This window comes from Nomascus leucogenys, chromosome 2, assembly GCF_006542625.1.
Source record: "Nomascus leucogenys isolate Asia chromosome 2, Asia_NLE_v1, whole genome shotgun sequence".
In the NCBI taxonomy this organism is placed as follows: Eukaryota; Metazoa; Chordata; class Mammalia; order Primates; family Hylobatidae; genus Nomascus; species Nomascus leucogenys.
In genome coordinates this window covers 51,871,033-51,895,136 of record NC_044382.1, presented here as the reverse complement: position 1 = coordinate 51,895,136, position 24,104 = coordinate 51,871,033, and the positions used below count along the sequence as shown (strand labels likewise).

General features: G+C 45.7%; 1 protein-coding gene and 2 non-coding genes across 5 annotated transcripts in view; 1 reads left to right on the top strand and 2 right to left on the bottom strand.

Moving 5' to 3' along the window:
• Positions 1-13: 13 nt before the first annotated feature.
• PRMT7 (protein arginine methyltransferase 7) overlaps positions 14-24,104 on the top strand; it is a 55,791-nt gene continuing 31,700 nt past the window's right edge. For 2 of the 3 annotated variants that reach the window (XM_030794935.1, XM_030794923.1), the window contains exons 1-5: positions 14-141; positions 4,908-5,085; positions 10,399-10,435; positions 13,666-13,815; positions 18,086-18,194. In XM_030794935.1, the coding sequence (XP_030650795.1) occupies positions 4,991-5,085; positions 10,399-10,435; positions 13,666-13,815; positions 18,086-18,194 (391 nt within the window). In that variant the 5' untranslated portion in view covers positions 14-141; positions 4,908-4,990. The remainder of the gene's footprint in view (positions 142-4,907; positions 5,086-10,398; positions 10,436-13,665; positions 13,816-18,085; positions 18,195-24,104) is intronic. The other variant, XM_030794927.1, reaches the window with a different exon arrangement.
• Positions 2,255-2,356, bottom strand: LOC115831975. Its single transcript, XR_004027458.1, has one exon. It is a non-coding gene; the product is annotated as a small nucleolar RNA U13 (small nucleolar RNA).
• Positions 18,774-18,907, bottom strand: LOC115832074. Its single transcript, XR_004027542.1, has one exon. It is a non-coding gene; the product is annotated as a U4 spliceosomal RNA (small nuclear RNA).

Here is a 24,104-nt window from a genome sequence, read left to right as displayed (position 1 = left end):
GTTCTGCTTTGGGACCCGCCCCTCAGCACGCTCCTCTGCGCTGCGAGGTCCCGCCCCGCGTGCTGGCCGCTGTAAAAGTGGTAGCAGCGGAGGCGAGCGGAGGGTTTGCAGCGGAGGCGAGCGGAGGGTTTCCTGCGACGGGTGAGGCGCTGGGTATGCTGGGAAGGTGGGGTCGCTTTGGGGTTCGGTGTGCAGCCAGCATGGTGTCCTCGGCACCAGGGTTTCGGCAGAGGAGCCTAGCGTGGGCCTACTTGGACTCCTCCGCGTGGGGCAGCTCGGGACGCCCTGGCCTGCGGGAGAGCGGGGTTCTAGGCTGGCCCCGGCTCTGCAGTGCAGCCGGGTGCCTGCCGCTCGCGGGGCTGTGTTGCAGTACTCGTGCCTGGCGCCTCCCCTCAGCCACAGAGACCGCAGTAGCTCCAACCATCGCACCCTTAACTGGGCCACGAGTTCTCTGATTGGCAGACCTGCTGTTGTCTTTGCCACTCACTGTGTTCTGAGTAATTGGAGAGTCGTGTATTTACTACACGCCAGCCAGAGTGGTCCTGTAAAAGAGTACGCCCAGTGTAGATATGCTTCTGCTTAAAACTCTTGAGTGGCTCCCACTGCTTTTAGAACAAAATCCAAACGCCTTTCCGAAGTCGACAAGGCCCAGCTTGATTGAGCAGAAGTGTGATAGGAGATGAGGAGTGGAGGGCTTCTGCCGAAGTGCTTCGGTCGCTCAGGCTTTTGGCACATTTTGCTTAATGTACCTATTCTTTCCACCTTAGGGCCTTTTCTTGGGAAAGTTGGGGGAAGGATTCCTGACCTGTAAAAACTCTTCCCCAACTTTTATCCCGGTGTGTCTTGTAGGTCTCAAATACTACTTTTCTCAGAGTCCTTCTGTAACCTTGATTTTCTCTTTCTACAACGCTGTATTTCTTGCCTTCATGTTTAGTCTGTAATTTGTATTACTCTCTCATTAGAGTCTAAGCTCTTGGAGGGCAAGGGTCTTCTCTAGCTTGTGATAGTGGCTCCAGTCCCTAATATAGTGCCTGGCACATAGAAGGTATTTAATAAATTTTGTTATTTTATTTTTTCGAGACAGAGTCTCACTCTGCTGCCTAGGCTGAGTGCAGTGGTGTGATCAAGGCGCACTGCAGCTTTGACCTCCTGGGCTCAAGCAATCCTCTCACCTCAGCCTACCGAGTAGCTGGGACTACAGGCACGCGCCACTACACTCGGCTAATTTTTAATTTTAATGTATGTATATTTAATTTATATATATATATATTTTAAGACAGGGTCTCACTGTCACCCAGGCTGGAGTTCAGTGGCGCCATCTCGGCTCACTGCAACCTCCGATTCCCCTACCTCAGCCTCCCGAGCAGCTGGGAGTAACTGGGACGACAGGCACAGGCCACCGCGCCCGGCTAATTTTTTTTTTTTTTTAATTTTTTGTGGAGAACGGGGTCTCACTATGTTGCGCAGGCTGGTCTGGAACTCCCAGACTCGATATCCTTGCGCCTCGGCCCCTCAAAGTGCTGGGATCACAGGTGTGAGCCACCACCGCCTAGCAAATACATTTTGAATGAATGTAATGGACCATCTGCTCTGCAGTCTGACGGGTAATAAGGGCTTGGCATGGTGGTTTCTATTTCCTCCTTGTAAATGGCCATGCGAGTTTACAATTCTTGGAGAATGAGGAGGGGGTCAGAGAATATCTCCTGAATCTGTAGTGTAGACTACTTCTGGGAGAGAACAAATAATAATGGATGAAGGCATTTAGCCAGAGAAGGTGTGTAGTGCCCACCAGAAGAGGTTCATGCCTTCATAAAATTGTTAACACAAGACATAGTTCCAGGTTTGTTCCTTTTTTTTGAGATAGTCTTGCTCTGTTGCCCAGGCTGGAGTGCAGTGGCGCGATCTTGGCTCACTACAACCTCTGCCTCCCAGGTTCAAGCAGTTCTCCTGCCTCAGCCTCCCAAGTAGCAGAGATTACAGGCACCTGCCACCACGCCTGCTAATTTTTTGTATTTTTAGTAGAGACGGGGTTTCACCATGTTGGCCAGGCTGGTCTCGAACTCCTGACCTCAGGTGATCCACCTGCCTTGGTCTCCCAAAGTGCTGGGATTATAGGCGTGAGCCACCGTGCCCGGGCTGTTCCAGGTTTTGAAAAGACACTGTGGTCCTGGTTTTAGACTCAGCAACATCACAGACAAGAAAGGAATCCTATGGATTAAAGTTCTTCACTATAAGTTTTTTTTTTCTTTCTCCAGTTCAGATGGGTAACGTGCCAATGTAGTAAAGGTTTGAGGGAGGCACGTCTGACACAGACACATGAACACCCAGTCATTACGCTTATGAACTACAAAAGGATGACTCTTAACCTTTAAGTGACTTCAGAATTGATTCCACATGGACCACCGGATTAGTATTTCAGGAGTCTACCATATGGATCCTATTGACATGTTTAACACCTGGTCCAGTTTTACTTCACTAAACTGATTGATTTAATGTGCATGATTGTCCAGGCCTTTCTAATTGGATGAAATGCCTTCTCCCTCTACAACCCTCCTTCTCCGCCTGCCTCAGTTGAATCCACCTTTTAAGCCTTCCCTGAACATTCAGTCAGATATGGCCATTTCTTTCTCTACTCCAGCATTTGTTGGACACAGTTTTCTAATGCACATTACAGATTCTGATAGTTCTAGGTATTCTATCTGTAAAATAAATGTTAGTACATGAGATAAAATGGATTATAGCAATGCTGTTAAACTGCTGGTTGCAACCCATTGATGGGTCCTGACCAGCAAGTAAAAGTGCGGCTGGGTGCCGTGGTGCATGCCGGTAGTCTAGCTACTTGGTAGGCTGACGTAGGAGGATCGCTTGAGTCCAGGAGTTCAAGGCTGCAGAGTATAATGATCATGCCTGTGAATAGCCACTGTGATCCAACCTGGACAGCAGGGAGATCCCATCTCTTAAAAACAGTAAAAATGAAATAGAGCATATCAGAGGGCCTTGTTTGTAGGAAGTCAGTATTGTTTTGTGGAACTTTTAGTTGTATGCATATATGCAGGTATGTGTATTGAGTCTCATTGTAAAGTGTATTTCTTACTGGGGTTATCAGGAAGTTTGAAAAACATTAGACTAGGGGATAGATATGCTGGGATTTTAGAAGTAGAGTTTTACCTGGACAAATTGTCTACTTTGAACCTGACTGCCTGCCTGAGTTTGTTCAGGGAAGATTGTTTCTAATCTATTTGCTTTTTGTTTGTTTGTTTGTTTGTTTTGGGGACGGAGTCTTACTCTCTTGCCCAGGCTGGAGTGCAGTGGTGTGGTCTCGGCTTGCTGCAACCTCCGCCTCCTGGGTTCAAGTGATTCTCCTGCCTCAGCCTCCCAAGTAGCTGGGAATACAGACGTGCACCACCATGCCTGGCTACTTTTGGTATTTTTAGTAGAGACGGGGGTTTTGCCATGTTGGCAAGGCTGGTCTTGAACTCTTGACCTCTGGTGATCCGCCTGCCTTGGCCTCCCAAAGTGCTGGGATTACAGGCGTGAGCCACCGTGCCCGGCCTGTTTCTCATCTATTTGTGTAAGAATTCCATGTTTACTTACTCTAGATAACTTCAAAAGAAAAAAACTCTGGCCAATAAAATGCCATAGGAATGTTTAGGGATAAGTGGAGTAGGCATTCTTTCTAAGGTTTCCTGAAGATGCACCAATGTTTAACAAGAAAGGAAGGACAGTGTAGAACACCTATTGCTTTCTGCATGGTAAGAGGGATGGGTATTGGGAGAGCCCACACCTGCTGAGGAGTGCCTTTAGACTTTGAGCGGTGGTGTTTCTCTGCCTCCCAGAAATAGATCTCTTTGGGGAGACAAGCCATACAAGATGTGAATCTGATGACATTTTATTTATTTGAAGCAAAATTTTTTTAGGTGATGGAAGGTTTTTAAAAATTGCTTTTAAAATTAAAATTTGAATAGATAAGAAGTAATCACTATAAAAAATAATGAAGCATAAGGAATGCTAGTATTAGCTGGGTGGGGGCACTCACTTGTAGTCCCAACTACTGGAGAGGCTGAGGCAGGAGGAATGCTTGAGCCCAGGAATTTGAGTCCAGCCTGGGCAACATAACGAGACTCCATCTTTTTTAAAAAAATAAAAATAAGAATGCTAATATCGTGAACATTTATGCTCCCACCACCCAATTTAAGAAAAAGAACAATAGTTTTGAAATCCACTGCGTACCCCTCCTTGATCCCATCTCTTTCTCTTCTCTTTTAGAAGTGAACTATCCTGATTCCTTGCTATGCTTTTTAGTGTGATCCCTGAAGAACGTATCATTCCATTTTGCATAGCTATAAATTTCATAGAAATGGAATTGTATTGCATGTGTTGTGTGATTTGCTGTTTTTGCTCATCATTATATTCCTGGGATTATCCATTTTTAGGTTTATGTGTGGCTGTGATTTATTGTTTAGATGAAAGTTTTCCTGGTTTGACTTTCTCTATCTTCATATTTTTCCTTAAGCTAAGGATTCAGTATACGAAGGCAGTATTGGTGGCACTTCTTTACCAGTACCCCATCTCTTCTCCTCCTAGCCTTGAGGGCTGCACCTAGATGAACCTCATTTGACCCTTTTGGAAGCACCGAAGCCTGCTAAAGTTTCCAGACATCTGTATAAATCTGTTGCAGTTTTTTAATGTTATATGCTGAATATAAAACCAAGTAACTCCTGCTGGAAACATTTACAATACTGATTAACAAATACTGTCAGTGGCTTTGACATTTTTGTCAGTTTCTTGATTTTTTTTTTCCCTTTTGTCTCCCCTTCCCCCCTCCAAATTTTGGGGCATTATGCTGTTAATAGATTTTTTTCTGTTCGTTTGTTTATATACCTCTTGTTTCCTTCTGATGTTAATAGATTTCTGACAGTCAGACTTGTCCACAAGAACTCAATTGGCAAGGCTGCTTTTCTGTGCTAAAACTGGGGAGCTAGTGGGCACCATGAAGATCTTCTGCAGTCGGGCCAATCCAACCACGGGGTCTGTGGAGTGGCTGGAGGAGGATGAACACTATGATTACCACCAGGAGATTGCAAGGTACTGGGTTGGTTTACAGCAGGCTGCAGCTGGGTGGGGCACTTGATCTCAAAGCAGATGCCTTGGGATCCAGTCTGAGCGTGGGCTAGGCTGTCACCCAGTGCTTATGATGAGGGCTGGTGTTGGTTCTGAGCAGGTCTGCTCAGCCAGGTAGGTATATGTGGCATTTAGGCAAAGTTTTGCCTGTTTGGAGAGTCAGACATTATGTAGCAGCCTTAGCAGAGCCTCAGCATCTGTTAAATGGAGTAAAGAAAACCCAAGCCTCAGTAGTGTTGATGAAGTTGAATCATTTACTTGCCTTACTGAAATGGTGACATGTTCATCATATGGTTAAATTCTTTTGAATGAAAAAAATGAAAATGGTTTTTTTCCCTTAGAAGAAATATTTAAAAGTATATGAGTTGTTGGCCAGGCACAGTGGCTCACACCTCTAATCCTAGCACTTTGGGAGGCCAAGGTGGCCAGATCACCTGAGGTTGGGAGTTTGAGACCAGCCTGACCAACATGGAGAAACCCCGTTTCTACTAAAAATACAAAAATTAGCTGGGCATGGTGGCTCATGCCTGTAATCCCAGCTTACTTGGAAGGCTGAGGCAGGAGAATCACTTGAGCCTGGGAGGCAGAGGTTGTGTTGAGCCGAGATCGCGCCATTGCACTCCAGCCTGGGCAACAAGAGCGAAACTCTGTCTCAAAAAAAAAAAGTATGTGAGTTGTTATGTAGCAATCGTTAAGTGCATTCAGTATGCCAGCATTGTGCTAAGGCTGTGGATACCAGATGAACATCCTGTTCTCATCTTCAAGGACCATGCAGTTTTGTGGAAGAGACGGGCATGTACAAAATTACAGCACAAAAGCCAGGCACGGTGGCTCACGCCCGTAATCCCAGCACTTTGGGAGGCAAAGGGTGGGCGGGGGGGGTGGGGGGGGGCGCTGATCTCTTGAGGGTCGGGAGTTCGAGATCAGCCTGGCCAACACGGTGAAGCCCCCGTCTCTGCAAAAAAAAATTAGCTGGGAGTGGTGGTGGGCGCCTGTAATCCCAGGTACTCGGGAGGCTGAGGCAGGAAAATCACTTGAACTCGAGAGGTGGAGGTTGCAATGAGCCAAGGTTGTGCCACTGCACTCCAGCCTGGGTAACAGTGAGACTGTGTCTCAAAAAAAAAAAAAAAAAAAATTACAGCACAGTGAGATAAAGGCACAAGAGGTCATGGAAACAGCAAGAACCAGCTGGACTTGGGGTGGGAGGTAATGTTCGAATAATTTCTCAGTTCTAAAGGAAGAGAAGGTGAAGTCTGAGCAGCAGGGATTACATGTAAGCTTTCAGATGAGCCAGTTTGTGGCTGGGTGCAGTGGCCCACACCTGTAGTCCCAGCTACTTGGGAGGCCAAGGCAGGAGGATTGCTTGTGCCCACAAGTTCAACATAGTAAAACACTGTCTCACAAACAAAAAAACAGGCCGGGCACGGTGGCTCATGCCTGTAATCCCAGCACTTTGGGAGGCCAAGGCAGGCGGATCACCTGAGGTCGGGAGTTGGAGACCAGCATGACCAACATGGAGAAACCCCGCCTCTACTAAAAATACAAAATTAGCCAGGTGTGGTGGCGCATGCCTGTAATCCCAGCTGTTCGGGAGGCTGAGGTAGGAGAATCACTTGAACCTGTGAGGCGGAGGTTGCCGTGAGCCGAGATCCCGCCATTGCACTCCAGCCTCGACAACGAGAGCTAAACTCTGTCTCAAAAAAACAAACAAAAAAAACACACAGATGGGCTAGTTTGGGGAGCAGCTAGCAGTTTAGTGCAGCTGGAGTGTGGTACAAAAGTACTATGGTAAGAGAGGCTGCTGAAAGCATAGGCAGGGTCATTTTGTAAAGGGTGGTAGCAAAATGCAGGAAGAGGAACATGAGTTTAAGTCCAAGCTCTGCCACTTCTTTACTCTCTTGGCCAAGTTACTTCTCTGAGCCTTAATATAAAATAATATATACTTCAATATAATAATACATTATCTCACAGTATAATAGAATTATCTTAGAATTGTTTGATGATTAAATGTAATACAGTGTCTGGTGCAGAATTAGGGCTTAAAATATTTCCTTTTTTTTCTTTCTTTTTTGAGACGGAGTCTTGCTCTGTTGCCCAGGCTAGAGTGCAGTGGCGTGATCTCTGCTCACTGCAAGCTCTGCCTCCTGGGTTCACACCATTCTCCCGCCTCAGCCTCCTGAGTAGCTGGGACTACAGGTGCCCACCGCCACGCCTGGCTAATTTTTTGTATTTTTAATAGAGACGGGGTTTCACTGTGTTAGCCAGGATGATCTCAATCTCCTGACTTTGTGATCCGCCCGCCTCGGCCTCCCAAAGTGCTGGGATTACAGGCGTGAGCCACCACGCCCGGCTAGGGCTTAAAATATTTCTAAACATTTTGGACATTATTTTCTTGTTTTGTTGTTGTTGAGACGGAGACTTTGTTGCCTTGGCTGGAGTGCAGTGGCATAGTCTCGGCTCACTGCAATCTCTGTCTCCCAGGTTCAAGTGATTCTCCTGCCTCAGCCTCCTAGGTAGCTGGGATTACAGGCACCTGCCACCACACCTGGCTAATTTTTGTATTTTTTAGTAGAGACGGGGTTTCACCTGTTGGCCAGGCTGGTCTTGAACTCCTGACCTCAGGTGATCCACCCGCCTCTGCCTCGCTAAGTGCTGGGACTGCAGGTGTGAGCCACTGCGCCAGGCCTGGACGTTATTTTCTGAGTAATATATTAAACAGGAGAGAAAGAGGATTGGATTGCATTTTGGAACACTCACTGAGAGTGGTGTGCAAAGGAGAGCATTTGGGGATATTGTAGTCCCAGAGCTGCATATTCCCAGAGGAGACAGCTGGGGGAGCTTGAGTTTGGTAACTCACTGGATATGATGGAGGGAGAGAGAAGATTCAAGAAGCACCAAGACTTCTGGTTAGAATGACAAAGTGGATGGGGCCTGCAAGGGCGGAATGGGTGGTGTGGGGGAGAGGAACACGATGGAGATTAGGCGTTTAGGTTTGGACATCCACATAGAGATGCCAATGGCAAATAGAATTTTGGGTCTGGAGACAGAATTTGTAGTTGTTGAAACTGAAACTGGGAGAGGTTGCAGTCTCTCAAGGGGTGTGGAACGCGAAAGGTAGAGGGCTGAAGAAGGAATCCTGGAATAGCTGAGGAGGCAAAAGGAGAAGGGCGAGGGAGATGGCCAGCATGGAAAGGAAGAAAGAGGGAGTGTCTAGCAAGGTCAGAGGCACTGGGAAGTCCCAGATCCTGATGACTGACATCAGCTGCAGGAGTGAGCTGGTTGTGGTTACCAAGAGTGATGTCAGTGGAGTGGTGGGCAGTAAGTGTGTGAAGAGGCCAGGAAGGTGGTGAGTGAGATGCCTTTTAAATAGTGAGCAGAGGTAGAAAGGACTACATTTCAGCTAAGCATCCATAGCTGGCTTCAGATATAAAACCTTGATGTGCCATTAAAAAAAACAAAAAAACAAAAAAACCCCTTCTTTCAGTGCACCGCTCTTCAAAATGTGGAATGTGGACCACCTGTGGCACAATTGCCTGGAGCACATTAGCCCAGCCTTCTCAATAAGAGTGAGAGAGAGTGTGTGTGTGTGTGTTCATGTGTGTTCTGGGACTCTGCATTTCAAGTAAGCTTTCTAGTGATTCTAGTGTTGACCCAAGGCTGGAGGGCCTCTGTTTTAATGTGAGCTCCTTAGCTGTCCCCTTGAATTCCCAGAAAGCGTGGGAGGGCCTGCCTAGTTCTGGGTGCTCATCCTGACCCCACCTGAGGGTTTTCAGTGTGTGAATTACTGAAGTAGGAAATATGGAGAAGTGACTCCCCTCCCTTTAGTACGGTATTGGTGAACTCTTTAGTTTTCCCTGATGATGTTAAGTGAACGTGCCCAGTGGGGGACCTGTCACATATACAGTGGGTGTATGTGAGTGCTTCTCTTTCCCTGGCTGCTCTCCTTAATGCTACTACATCAGTGGTTATCCCCAGGCACAGATGTAAGCAAGGTTAGGTCAAGTATTAGGCAGATTGAGTCTGAATTTTTCCTGAGGAGGAAAATGTATCGCATATAACAAGATCAAGATGCTAGTGGCTGTGGAATTACTGTGACAGGGCTAACTGCCGAGACCAGCTCAGTCGTCGAGATCCTAACCCAGCGGCGCTAGAGGAGTTAAAGACACACACAGAAATATAGAGTGCAGAGTGGGAATCGGGGGGCTGACAGCCTTCAGAGCTGACAGCCACGAACAGAACTTTACCTGCGTATTTATTGACAGCAAGCCAGTGATAAACATTGTTCCCATAGATTATAGATTAAAACGGGAAACAAAGGGATGGGCTCTGGCTAGTTATCTGCAGCAGGAACATGTCCTGAAGGCACAGATCACTCATGCTATTGTTTGTGGTTCAGGAATGCCTTAAGCGAAAACTGCCCTGGGTGGGCCAGGTGTTCCTTGCCCTCATTCCGGTAAACCCACGACCTTCAGTGTGGGCGTCATAGCCGTCACGAGCATGTCACAGTGCTGCAGAGATTTTGTTTATGGCCAGTTTTGGGGCCTGTTTTTGGCCAGATTTGGGGGCCTGTTCCCAGCAGCTAACTACTGGAGCATTTTTAGGTCTGAGAACATCTTTCACTGAGACTTTTTTTCTGCAGCACTAGAGACTAACAGCTTGAAACTCTATTAAAATAAAGTGGCCAGGTGCAGCAACGGATGCTTGTAGTTCTGCTGAGGCAAGAGGATCTCTTGAGCTAAGGAGTTGAAGGCTGCAGTGCCCAATGGTTGAGGCTGTTCATAGCCTCTGCACTCCAGCCTGGGTGACATAGCGAGACCCTGTTTCTAAAAATAAACAAAAAAATAGGCCAGGCACGGTGGCTCACACCTATAATCCCAGCACTTTAGGAGGCCAAGGTGGGTGGATCACTTGAGGTCAGGAGTTCGAGATCAGCCTGGCCAACATGGTGAAACCCCATCTCTAATGAAAATACAAAAATTAGCCAGGCATGGTGGTGAGCGCCTGTAATCCCAGCTACCTGGGAGGCTGAGGCATGAGAATTGCTTGAACTTGGGAGGCAGAGGTTGCAGTGAGCCGAGATCGCACCACTGTACTCCAGCCTGGGTGATGGGGTGAGACCCTGTCTCAAAAAAATAAATAAAAAAGACAACCAAAAAATAGTTTAAAATAGGTGGCACGTTTGTTCTATCTGTTTAGGAATGTGTTTATATATGTGAATACTCTCATGTGTTGATGTGTATCATGCAAAGGTTACTGACTGTCTTTTTTGCTTTTTAGGTCATCCTATGCAGATATGCTACATGACAAAGACAGAGTAAGTGTAAAAGGAAACTATTATCTTGATGTGGGGTGTTTTGAAGTCTTGGATTACAAGAAGGTTGAAAATCCTTGGGGGTCATGATGTTAAATGATACTGAGAGGCATATGGTGTAGAGGTCAGGAAATCAGTTGGGAGGCTGGGTCCTACTTCTGGCTGTTTTTGTTGTTTAATCTCCCAGCTTTATCAAGATAGAACTGACAAATAAAAATGGTCTGTGTTTATGGTATACAATGTGGTGAATATATGTGTATGGTGTAAAATGATTGAAGTAAGCTAATTAACGTATCTACTACCTCATACTTTTTTGTGTGTGGTGAGAACATTTAAGATCTACTCGCTTAGTAATTTTTAAGTGTACATTATTAACTATAGCTCACAATGCCGTTCAGCAGATCTCCAGAACTTATTCATCCTGTCTGACTGAAACATCAGATCCTCTCCCTCAGCAGGTACCATCCTCTGGGCTTCTGAGTTCAACATTTTTTTTTTTTTTTTTTTTTTTTTTGAGGCAGAGTCTCGCTCTGTCACCCAGGCTAGAGTGCAGTGGCGAGATCTTGGCTCACTGCAGCCTCAGTCTCCCGAGTTCAAGCGATTCTTCTGCCTCAACCTGCCTAAGTATTGGGATTATACCTAGTATTGGGATAATACTATTATTATACTATTATACCTAGTATTGGGATTATAACCTGGGATTACAGGTGCGTGCCATGATGCCTGGCCTTCACTGTAGTTTTAATTTCCATTTTTAATTTTAATTTTATTTTTTTGAGACCGGGTCTCTGTTGCCCAGTGCAGTGGTGTGATCTCGGCTCCACTGCAGCCTCGACTTCTCGGGCTTAAGTGATCCTCCAACCTCAGCCTTCCCAGTAGCTGGGACTACAGGCATGCCACCACGCCCGGCTAATTTTTGTATGTTTTGTAGAGACGGAGTTTCGCTGTATTGCCCAGGCTGGTCTTGATCCCCTGAGGTCAAGGGATCCACCCGCCTTGGCCTCCCAAAGTGCTGGGATTACAGGCATGAGCCACCGCACCCCGCCATCATGTGCTTGTTTACCATGTGTATATCTTTGTTCTAGTCTAGGGTTATGAACATAGGTGTGATTCTTGATAGACACTGCCACATTGCCTTAAAAAAGGGTTCCAGATTCACTGTAGTATCTTCAAAACTGGGTCATTAAAAAGTGACAGCTAATTTAATGGCATCGTTAAAGTGAAGGCTGTGCCATCCCTGGTTTACAATTGAGGATGCTGTTCATCATTTTTTTTTAACTTAAAAAATAAATAAAACAAGGCCAGGCACAATGGCTCATGCCTGTAATCCCAGCACTTTGGGAGGCCGAGGCAGGCGGATCACGAGGTCAGGAGATCGAGACCATCCTGGCTAACATGGTGAAACCCCGTCTCTAGTAAAAATACAAAAAAAAGCTAGGCGTGGTGGTGGGCAGGGCCTGTAATCCCAGCTACTCAGGAGGCTGATGCAGGAGAATGGCGTGAACCTGGGAGGAGGAGCTTGCAGTGAGCCGAGATAGCGCCACTGCACTCCAACCTGGGCCACAGAGGGAGACTCCGTCTCAAAAAAAAAAAAAAAAAAATTGTAAAAACACATAACATAAATGGTCATACTGATTGTATCCGAGACATAAATGCACTTACTTTAACAGGGAAATAGTTCTATATTTCTGTGAAAAATTATTTCACCCAGACTAAACATTTTTGTGCTTTACCTCAGAGGCAACGTCATTTCTTCTTTTTTTTTTTTTTTTTTTTTTTTAACAAGAATGAGTCTCTCTCTGTTGCCAGGCTTTAGTGCAGTGGTGTGATCTCAGCTCACTGCAACCTCCACCTCCCGAGTTCAAGTGATTCTCCTGCCTTAGCCTCCCGAATAGCTGGGGTTACAGGCATGCGCCACCATGCCCAACTAATTTTTTGTATCTTTAGTAGAGACGAGGTTTCACCATGTTGGCCAGGTTGGTCTCCAACTCCTGACCTCAGGTGATCCACCCGCCTCAGCCTCCCAAAGTGCTGGGATTACAGACGTGAGTCACCGCACTTGGCCTGGTAATTCTAAAGAATATTCAGTTCTAGATATTTTCTAATTCCAGTCTGATTTAGTCTTTTGCCTATCAGTTTAGAAGTGTGTTTCTTAATGTTTGAAAATTTTTTTTTCTTTAGTTGTGTTTCTGATATTAAGATTTCTAACTTGTTTTGCATTGTGGTCAGAGGATATCACCCTTTTGATGCCAGTTCTGTATTAGCTGTCTACTGTTATTTAACAAATTACCTTAAATTTTAATAGCCTCTTAATATTTCTTACTAACTTGGCAGGTCATCAGTCTATTTAAAAGATTTGCACATATTTTTTCCATTATCTTTAGTTATTTTCAACAGAAGGGTCACTGTGCCTATTGAGTCAGACCATTATAGATGAAAGATGTATCTGTTTACTAAAGACCAGAAGTAAAAATCTTCAAAATGCAAAGAAGTTATTTTCTGATGGGGAAAATACTTTTTAGTGAAGCTCTCTGAGTTAGAGTCGGCAAAGGAAAACAAGCCATACATATTGCAGCAGAGCGGCTTTAACACAAGGAGCTGGCTACCCAGCTGTGGGAGGGCTAGAAAGCAAATGGGAACGCTGAGTAACCTAGCAGTAGAGATTGCAGGGAGCAGTTACCTTGCCTAGGACTGAGAAACTAAACGAGAAGATTAGGATTTCCAGAAGCCACAAGCATTGAGGAGAGATCCTGTGGACCACTGTCCAAGTATGGCTGCAGCTCTGAGGGGCCCAAGGAGCTGGTTATGGGATCACTGGGAGAAGTTGGAGTCTGCAATCAACTGCCCCTACTGAGAGGACCCTGATGAGAGCAGCAGCATGCAGAAAGGAGCAAGCCTGCTCTGTCCTCCTACCTTCCAGTCGCCCTCTTTGGTCCCCGCTTTGGCTGTACCTAACAGTTGGAAAAAGGAGAACATGGTTTGCAGGGCTCTGGCGTCACTTAGTAGGGGATAGAAGAGTGAGTGTGGAGCAGGGACAGTCGCTTAATAAAGGGCAAGGGGCTGACTCACAAGACCTACCCAACTCAGCCAGAGCTGTTCCGCCAGGGGCCAGAAAGGCCATAGGGCCCTCCTGACTTGCACTGCCACTGCCAGCTGTGATTCTAGAACTTTGCAAAGCACCTTTCCACTTACTTACAATAACTGGTAGTAAGTGACGGCCATGTCTTCCTTAGAATGTAAAATACTACCAAGGTATCTGGGCTGCCGTGAGCAGGGTGAAGAACAGAGGACAGAAGGCCTTGGTTCTCGACATTGGCACTGGCACGGGACTCTTGTCAATGATGGCGGTCACAGCAGGCGCCGACTTCTGCTATGCCATCGAGGTAAGCCATTCCCTTCAGGTTTGTGTCCTGCATCTTGCATGGGAAGTTCCCTATGCTCTTGCACTTTCCCTATCTGTTCCTTCACAAACATTCATGGAGTGCTCATTCTGTGCCAAGCACAGAGCCAGGCTCTGAGCATGCAGAGATGAGTCAGACACAGTTCCTTCCTCCAGGAGCTAGTTTTCTCCTCTGTCAGCCTAGGCTGCACATCAGAATCACTAGGAGCTTTAAAAAATACTTACAGGCTGGGCACAGTGGCTCATGCCTGTAATCCCAGCACTTCGGGAGGCTGAGGCAAGAGAATTGCTTGAGCCCAGGAGTTTGAGACCAGCCTGGGCAACATAGTGAGATCCCATCTCCACAGAAAAACTTTTAAATATTAGCCGGGCATGGTGGCACGTGCCTGTGTTCCAGCTATTCTTGAGGCTGAGGTGGGAAGATCTCTTGAGCCCAGAAAGTCAAGGCTACAGTGAGCCATGATTTGGACTTTATGTGAGAAAGCAAAAAACTACTTCTACTTTGTTTAAGCCAGTTATTGTGGGACTTTGTTGTTTCCAACTAATCAGTATATGAACTCAGTTTTGTAGGGGAAAGTATTTAAATACATGCCCCCACACCACCACACTCCAGCCTGGGTGACAGAGTGAGACTTTATCTCAAAAAAATCAAAATGAAACAAAGGCTGGGCACAGTGTCTCACTCCTGTAATCCCAGCACTTTGGGAGGCTGAGGCGAGTGGATCATGAGGTCAGGAGTTCAAGACCAGCCTGACCAGCATGGTGAAACTCCATCTCTACTAAAAATACAAAAATTAGCCGGGTGTGGTGATGCGCGCCTGTAATCCCAGCTACTCAGGAGGCTGAGGCAAGAGAATCGCTTAAACCCGGGAGGCAGAGGTTACAGTGAGCCGAGATCGCGCCACTGCACTCCAGCCTGGGCGGCAGAGTGAGACTCCATCTCAAAACAAAACAAAACAAAACAAAAAAACCTTATGGCTGGTCCCCAGCCCTAACAGATTTTGATTTAACTTTTCTGGGGTGAGGCCTGAGCCTTGGGACTTTGGAATGTGCGGCAAGGTTGAGAACCACTACCTTAAATGTCCCTACACAGCCAGCTCTCTTATGTTTACCAATTTGTCATTTCTTTAATAAAACGTTAAACAGCTTGAGCCCACAGAGCAAGAAAAATTAAAAACCAAACAAAATTAAAAATTAAACATGTTATTTTTCTCATAAAACAAATAGTGCATATTATTGTAGGAAATTTGGTAAATACCAAATAAAAATAGTATGTTGACCCAAAGTTAAGTACTGTTAACATTTTGGTGTATATTCTTCCAAGTTTTGGGGGCAGGCAGGGAGCATGTATATAAATACTTTCCCTACAAAACTGGGTTCATGTAGTGATTGAGTTGGAAATAACAAAGCCTCAAAATCACAGTGGCTTAAGGTAGAGTAGTTTTTTGCTGTCTTTTTAGGGGCGTGATCTCTACTCACCGCAACCTCCGCCTCCTGGGTTCAAGCAATTCTCTTGTCTCAGCCTCCCAAATAGCTGGGGTTACAGGTGTGTACCACTGCACCTGGCTAATTTTTGTATTTTTAGTAGAGATAGGGTTTCGCCATGTTGGCCAGGCTGGTCTTGAATTCCTGATCTCAAGGGATCCCCCCACCTCAGCCTCCCAACGTGCTGGGATTACAGGTATGAACCACCGCGCCCTGCCTTGTTTCTCTTTTTTAAAAGTAAGAAGGAAGAACTTTCCCAGGAATTTCTATCATAGCAAACCTCTCCTTGGGTACCATCAGCTAGAATGAGGTTAAATCTCATTTCTTAACTCATCTCTGGCAAGAGGGATTCAGTTACTCTTAGCTCAGACAAGTGCACCACTGCAAAGGTCAGTTCCCCATGCTGCACCCTTACCTGATTTCAGGGGAGAGGGAGGACACAGAATGGATGTCGGGAAGTCATCTTCAGTGTCCACTCCTGGTAGTGTTTTGGGTGAGATCTTGAGCTTCTTGATGGGCTGAGGAGAAGGAGGTGTGAAGGTACCAGCCTGCAGGTTCAGGGAGAGGTGACTGATGAGTCAGAAGGCAGCAGGGGTGAGGGACGACACTGGCTTTGGATATTGTCAGGGTGGAGGCAAAGTGATCGGTGAGAACTAGGGTTTAAGGCCCTCAGACCACATCTACAAACATCAAGGCAAATCCTAGAAATAATTTGAAATAGATGATGAAGATTTTTCTAGCAGAACATGCAGAGCATGTGTGTATTCCATGTAAGTACTGCACGCTAATCAATTGCACAACTGGAGCTGCTCACATATGTACTCTTTACGAAAGGAGACAGCATTTGTCCCTTGATTATAGTAAAAAATATAGTATTCATGGTAGAAAATGTGGGAAATACAGAAAAGAATTTAGAAAAAATGGAAATCTTATCAGGATCAGTCTCGTTATCATTTTGTTGTTTCCACTTCGTGTGTAGGGCCACACATGAGTCTGTTTGTTTTACATGCTAGAGCTCTTGGGGCTGTGGAATCTAGACTGGATAAGTTGAAAACAAAGAGTTGGAGGTGCTTATTTATGTTCAGGGAAACTCGAAGAGTTCAGGGAAGACTTCTGGACGGGGGATTCGTGCTGCCCTGGGAAGTGGGGTTTGATTTGGCAGGTGGGGCTAGGACAGGGAAGGCTCAGGCTTGCCTAGTGATCATGAGATCTTTGTGGCTGGAGTGTTGGTTGTTGGGGGAGTGGGGGAGGAAGACTGGGAAGGTGGAGGGCCTCCAAAGCAGTAGTTCCCCCTTATCTATGGTTTCACTTTTTGTGATTTCAGTTACCTGTGGTCAACTGAGGTCCAAAAATGCTAAACGGAGCCAGGTGCGGTGGCTCACGCCTGTAATCCCAGCACTTTGGGTGGCTGAGACAGGTGGAAACCTTGAGTCCCAGAGTTGGAGACCAGCCTGGGCAACATGGCAAAACCCTGCCTCTACAAAAAGTAGCTGGGCATGGTGGTCTATGCCTGTAGTCCCAGCTACTCGGGATGTTGAGATGGGAAATTGCTTGAGCCTGGGAGGTGGAAGCTGCAGTGAACTGTGATCATGCCACTGGACTCCAGCCTGGACAACAGAGTGAGACCCTTCTCAAAAAGAAAAAAAAATTAAATGGAAAATTCCAGAAATTATTTATAAGTTGTAAGTTGTGTGCCATTCTGAGTATTATTACATAATTGTTCTATTTTTATTGTTGTTAATTTATAAATTATTTTTTATATTTATTATTGTGCCTAATTTATAAATTAAACCTGGTCACAGGTAAGCTTGGAGGCTGAAGCAGCTCCACTGTGAATGCTAATCCTCCATGCTGACTTCTGACCAACCCCAGTTTCAGGAATGCCTCTAAAATTTCCGCTCTCATGCACTTTGATGTAAATCCTGCCCTCAGGTCAGAACAACTTTGATGTTATCATAAATACATACTTACCATAAATCCTGCCCTTAGTCACATTCCCTGTGGTATGTAAGCCGTGCGTCTGAGCCATAACAGTGTGGGGGCCCAGTGTCTCACTGCCCGAGACAAGGCTTCTGTTGGTACGTCTCTATAAAATGTGTCTTTCTAAGAAGCTGGATTTGCCAGTCTCTTTCCTCAACCTCTCAGCTCCCGTGGCCTGTTGGGGTAGGTTTACATAGAGCTGCCCACCACGGAACAGTACGTATGTATAGCAAAAAAAAAAAAAAAAAAAAAAAGTATATATAAGGGTCAGTACTATCTGAGGTTTCAAGCATCCACCAAGGGTCTTAAAATGTATCCCCCATGGACAAGAGGCACTGCTGCACCATAAGAAAATAGAGGCTGTGTTCTGCCAACAGTGGGGATTTGGGACAATTTTGAGCCCAGAGGATGACCTGCTTACTCACACCTACAGTCTTGCTGTCCTCTGGAGGGCACAGCACACCTCCCAGGTTTGCGAGGCAAGTCCCTTTCCTGGCTTTTTGGCGTCCCCTTGTGTGGTACTGACACCTACTGCTCTTACTAAGTAGTGCAGCCTCCTCAGGATCCCCAGCATCCCCGCTGTGCCTGGCACGGAGTGACAGTCCCTAATCACAAGTTAAAGCCAGCTGAATCTCAGCCCTTTTTCATGATGCACATTTGGAGAATAAAGTATTTAAGTTACATATCTTAGGACCAGAATCAAGGAATAATAGCTTGCTCACCTTAAAGGTCAGACTACTGTTTAATTTATTGCTCATTTTTCCTTGGGTTTCGGCTCTATTTTCTAGGTTTTCAAGCCTATGGCTGATGCTGCTGTGAAGATTGTGGAGAAAAATGGCTTTAGTGATAAGATTAAGGTTATCAACAAGCATTCCACCGAGGTGACTGTAGGTTCAGGTGAGATTTACACACCCTGTGTTGAAAACTTTGCTTGCTCTTGTGTGAGAGAGGAAAAGGGTTATTCCAGTTACCTGGAACAAATCTAGGTCATAGCATAGAAATGGGGCCTCTCTGTGTGGGGCTCTGACAATAAGGACTTGGTTTCTCTTGATGTTTATTTTCCTGCTAGTTAAAACTAATCAAGAAGGAGTAGACTAGAGCTAGTCAGGTCCAGCAATGGAGACGCAAACAAACCCTACATTTGCTTTAAGCAAGTTGGAATTCTTATGGGGCTCAACTCTTGAGTTTCTTTTTTATTTCTTTTTTTTTTTAATTTTTTTATTTTTTATTTATTTTTTATTTATTTATTTTTTGAGCCAGAGTCTCGCTGTCGCCCAGGCAGGAGTGCAGTGGCGTGATCTCGGCTCACTGCAGGCTCCGCCCCCTGGGGTTCACGCCATTCTCCTGCCTCAGCCTCCCGAGTAGCTGGGACTACAGGTGCCCGCCACCTCACCCAGCTGATTTTTTGTATTTTTAGTAGAGACGGGGTTTCACTGTGTTAGCCAGGATGGTCTCTATCTCCTGACCTCATGATCCGCCTGCCTCGGCCTCCCAAAGTGCTGGGATTACAGGTGTGAGCCACCACGCCCGGCCAACTCTTGAGTTTCAACTACCAATAATCACGCCTTGGATAAACCTCATTGGCTACGATACTGCCACTGCTCAAAGCTCAACTCTGAGTTTCATCAGGCAGAGAGTACTTTGTTTGTTTGTTTGTTTGTTTATTTATTTATTTATTTATTTTGAGATGGAGTCTCGCTCTGTCGCCCAGGCTGGAGTGCAGTGGCGCTATCTCACCTCACTGCAAGCTCCGCCTCCTTGGTTCACCCATCCTGGCTAACATGGTGAAACTCTATCTCTACTAAAAATACAAAAAATTAGCCGGGCGTGGTGGTGGGCACCTGTAGTCCCAGCTACTGGGGAGGCTGAGGCAGGAGAATGGCAAGAGTACTTAGTTCTGACATCCTGCCTCTGCATACAACATGAACGATTCTCCTGTATAGCATTGTCTCTTAAGGTTTCCAGAATATGTACATGTACACACACACACACACATATATTTTTTTTTTTTTTTTGAGACGGAATCTCACTGTGTCACCCAGGCTGCATTGCAGTGGTGCAATCTTGGCTCACTGCATCCTCTACCTCCCGGGTACAAGTGATTCTCCTGCCTCAGCCTCCCAGGTAGCTGTGATTACAGGTGACTGCCACCACACCTGGCTAATTTTTGTATTTTTTAGTAGAGACGGGGTTTCACCATGTTGGCCAGGCTGGTCTTGAACCCCTGACCTCAGGTGATCCACCTGCCTCAGTCTCCCAAAGTGCTAGGATTATAAGTGTGAGCCACCATGCCTGGCCTCCAGAATATTTTTTTATAGTCTAGAACTTTGTTTCAGTCTCTGAAAATTTCACATGCCACTGACACTTAGAGAACATAGTTGAAAGATTTGCAAAGGAAAAACTTCTGTGGTGAAGTTATGGATAACACCATGGATTTTTTCTAATTTTTTGTGGAGATAGGGTCTTACTATGTTGCCCAGGCTGGACTCAAACTCTTATGCTAAAGCGATCCTCCCATCTCAGCCACCCAAGTACCTGGGACTACAGGTGTGCACTACCGCACCTGGCTTTTTCACCACGGTTTTGGAGAATGCAGTATGATTCTGAATTGAAGCTTCTACGTAAGGTCAACATTATTCTCCCATTTAACAATTTTTTTTAATGGAGAATCTGAAACATGTACAAAAGAAGCAGATACTATCTTATTTATTTATTTATTTGAGACAGAGTCTCACTCTGTTGCCCAGGCTGGAGTGCAATGGCAGGATCTCAGCTCACTGCAACCTCTGCCTCCCATGTTCAAACGATTCTCCTTATTCAGCCTCCCAAGTAGCTGAGATTACAGGCGTGCACCACCATGCCCGGCTAATTTTTGTATTTTTAGTGGAGACCGGGTTTCACCATGTTGGCCAGGCTAGTCCCAAACTCCTGACCTCAGGTGACCTGCCTGCCTCGGCCTCCGAAAGTGCTGGGATTACAGGTGTGAGCCACCGCAGCTGGCCTATCTTTTTTATTTTTAAAACATACAAACAAAAAAGTGCACAAGTAATTCCATTTACAATCAACATTATTGAAGTATGATTTACATTAAATGAATATCCATTTTCATTAGTTTGATGAGTTTTGACAAATATAAACACACTTGTAACCACCATCACCATAATCAAGATAATAGAATATCTCCATCATGCCCAAAGAGATTTCTCATGACCCTTTCTAGTCAGTCCCTCCATATCCTGGTCCTAGGCACCGGCTCATAGACTTCTTCATTATAGATTAGATTTGCCTGTCTAGGATTTCAAGGAAGTGGAATCATAGAAGTGTGTACTCTTCTGTGTGTGTGCTCTGTTTTATATAGTGTGATGCTGGTAAGACTCTTCCACGGTGTTCGTGTCTTGGGGGTTCGTTCTTTTGTGTTACCGAGCAGCACTCGGTAGATAGATGTACCGTAACTTGTTTGTCCCTCTACCTGTTGATGGACAGGGATTTCTTGGATAGTTCTTGAGATTCACTGATCGTTTCTTTTGCAGCATCTAATATGCTGTTAAGTATATCTAGTAAACTTTTCATTTCTCTTTCTTTTTTGTTCTTTTTTTTTTTTTTTTGAGACAGGGTCTTGACCTGTCCCCCAGGCTGGAGTGCAGGGGTGTGAGCACAGCTCATTGCAGCTTTGACTTCCTGGGCTCACACAGTCTTCCTGCTTCAGCCTCCTGTGTAGCTGGGACCACAGGCTCATGCCACCATGCCTGGCTAACTTAAATTTTTTTTTTTTTTTTTTTTTTTTTTTTTTTTTTTGTAGAGATGGGATCTCAGTTTGTTGCCTAGGCTGGTCTCAAATTCCTGGGCTCGAGTGATTCTCCCACCTCAGCATCCCAAAGTCCTGGGATTACAGGCGTGAGCCGCTGTGCCTGGCCTCATTTTTGATACTGTATTTTTTATCTCTGAAAGTTCCACTTGATTCTTTTTCGTAACTTCCATTTTTCTCACGTTCATAGTTTCCTATAAGCACATTTATTTTAGCTTTTTGAACATCCTTATCTTCTGTTCCCACCATCTTTGCTTTTTCTGGATTTGTTCTCTTGAGTCATTTTTATCCTTGTTCTGGGTCACATTTTCCTTCTTCACATGTCTAATCATTTTTGTTTGGATGCTGTGGCTATTGGGAATTCCCCATTGTTGAGTGCTAGACTTTGTTGTTTTTGCTTTTTAAACTTTGGCATGCAGTTGGGTTACTTGCAGTTCAGATTGATCCTTTCGGGGCTTGTTTAAGCTTTCTTTGGAGCAGGGTTAGAGTAGATTTAAGTCAGGCCTTCTCAACAGTAGTGCTATGACATTTTGGCATTCCCCAACTATGTGACATTTTGATAATTCTTTGTGTGGACCCTGTCTTTTGCATTGTAGGATGTTTAGCAGCGTCCCTGGCCTCTTCCCAGTGGATGTCAGTAGCACTCCCCTCCTCCCACCATTCTTGCCAACTAAAAATGTCTCCAGACTGCCACATGTCTTCCTTGGTCTCGAGTGTGTAAAATTGCCACCTGTTGAGAACCACTGCTCTAAGGCTATTTAGCCAGACTGTTACTGCGACCTTTCTGGAGTGTCTGCTGAGAGCTCTAGGTGCTCAGCAGGGATTCCCTTGTCTGGCTGATCAGAACTTGAATGTTTCCCAGGCCTCTGAGAGCTCCGGAGATTGTTATCGCTCATGCACCCTTTGCTCGGCTTCACAGAGTATTACCCTCTGTGTATGTGAGTGTATTAACACAGACCCTAGAGGAACCCTGTGCAGCATTCTGAAGGCTTTTTTCTGTGTTAACTTCCTCTCTGATTCTCCGCCTGGCAAGTTCCAGCTGCTTCCACTTCCCTGAACTCGTTTCCTGTCTGTTTAGCTCAGCAAGACTGCCGTGCTCTGCGTGACCTCTTACCCCGTACTGTGGTCTGGAGAGGGTCTCCTGGCTGATAGCCAGGGCAGGGTAAGGGTTACTTGGTTTGTTTCCCTTCTTAGGGAGCAAACTGTGTTGCCTCTTGCTCAACATCTGAAAACACTTGTTTCATACATTTTGCCCAGTTTTCTAGTTGATAACAGCAGGAGGGTAAGCCTGATCCCACTTATTCCACTATGGTCAAAGTGGAGATTGATTCTTTTATATATTTTTGAAACCGTCTCACTCTGTTGCCTAGGCTGGAGTACAGTGCTGCGAACACAGCTCACTGCAGCCTCGACTTCCTGGGCTCAAGTGATCCTCCTGCCTCAGCCTCCTGAGTAGCTGGGACCACAGGCAGGTGCCACCATACCCAACTAATTTTTTTGTTTTTTAAAATTTTTATTAGAAACTAAGTCTTGCGGCTGGGTGCAGTGGCTCACGTCTGTAATCCTAGCACTTTGGGAGGCCGAGGCGGGCGGATCACCTGAGGTCGGGAGTTCGCAACCAGTCTGACCAACATGGAGAAACCCCGTTTCTACTAAAAATACAAAATTAGTCAGGCGTGGTGGTGCATGCCTGTAATCCCAGCTATTTGGGAGGCTGAGGCAGGAGAATTGCTTGAACCCGGGAGACAAAGGTTGCAGTGAGCCGAGATTGCACTATTGCACTCCAGCCTGGGCAACAAGAGCAAAACTCTGTCTCAAAAAAAAAAAAAAAAAAAAAAAAGAAAAGAAACTAGGTCTCACTTTGTTTCGCAGGCTGGTCTTGAACGCCAGGCCTCAAGCAGTCCTCCTGCCTCAGCCTCCCAAAGTGCTGGGATCACAGATGGGAGCCACTGCACCTGGCAAGATCATTTATTCTTGAAAATCCATCCATTTTGACGGCAGGGAGACTGACCTGCGGGGCAGCCTTGGCCGTGCAGTATGCTGACTCTGCCTCCAGGCAGCATTGTTCACATGCACCTCAGCTTAAGCCAGGCCCCTCATATGATTTCTTATTTAAAAAATTTTTTTTTTTTTTTTTTTTAGACGGAGTAGCTCTGTCGCCCAGGCTGGAGTGCAGTGGCATGACCTCGGCTCATTGCAACTTCCACCTCCCGGATTCAAGTGATCCTTCCACATCAGCCTCCTAAGTAGCTGATATTACAGGCATGCACCACCACCCAACTAATTTTTGTATTTTTAGTAGAGATGGGGTTTCACTATGTTGGCCAGGCTGGTCTTGAACTCCTGACCTCAAGCGATCTGCCTGCCTCGGCCTCCCAAAATGCTGGGATTATAGGCACGAACCACCACGCCTGGCCAATTTCTTAATACTTTTTCTTCATAGCACTTACCACTGCAATCATTAAATCATTATGTAGTTATGTATTTAATGTCTGTATCCCCACCCAGCTGAGGCATCCTGAGGTCATGCACTGCGTGGGTTGTATTAACTATTCCATTCTGTTATTTGTTCAGGGACTGTCATATAAAGGAGTTCAGTAATTTTTGTTAAGTGAGTAGATTGTCAGTCGTGCTAATCCCTTGTAAATGTGACTTTGTTTCCGATCCTGCAGACTGACAAGTGGCTTCCTCATTGCCAAGTTGGGTGGTCTTTCCTCTGCTTTTCCTCTCTAACCACTGCGGCTTTGGTGCTTCTGCCATTCCTTTCTTCTTGAAACTCTCTCCCTGGACCTTAGTGATATCTCTTCATCTTGGTTCTCCTGTGTTGCTTTCTTTCTACTCCAAATGTATGCTTTCCAAGGTTCTGCTCTCAGTCCTTTTTTTTTTTTTTTTTGAGACGGAGTCTTGCTCTGTCGCCCAGGCTGGAGTGCAGTGGGGCGATCTCGGCTCACTGCAAGCTCCGCCTCCCGGGTTCACACCATTCTCCTGCCTCAGCCTCCCGA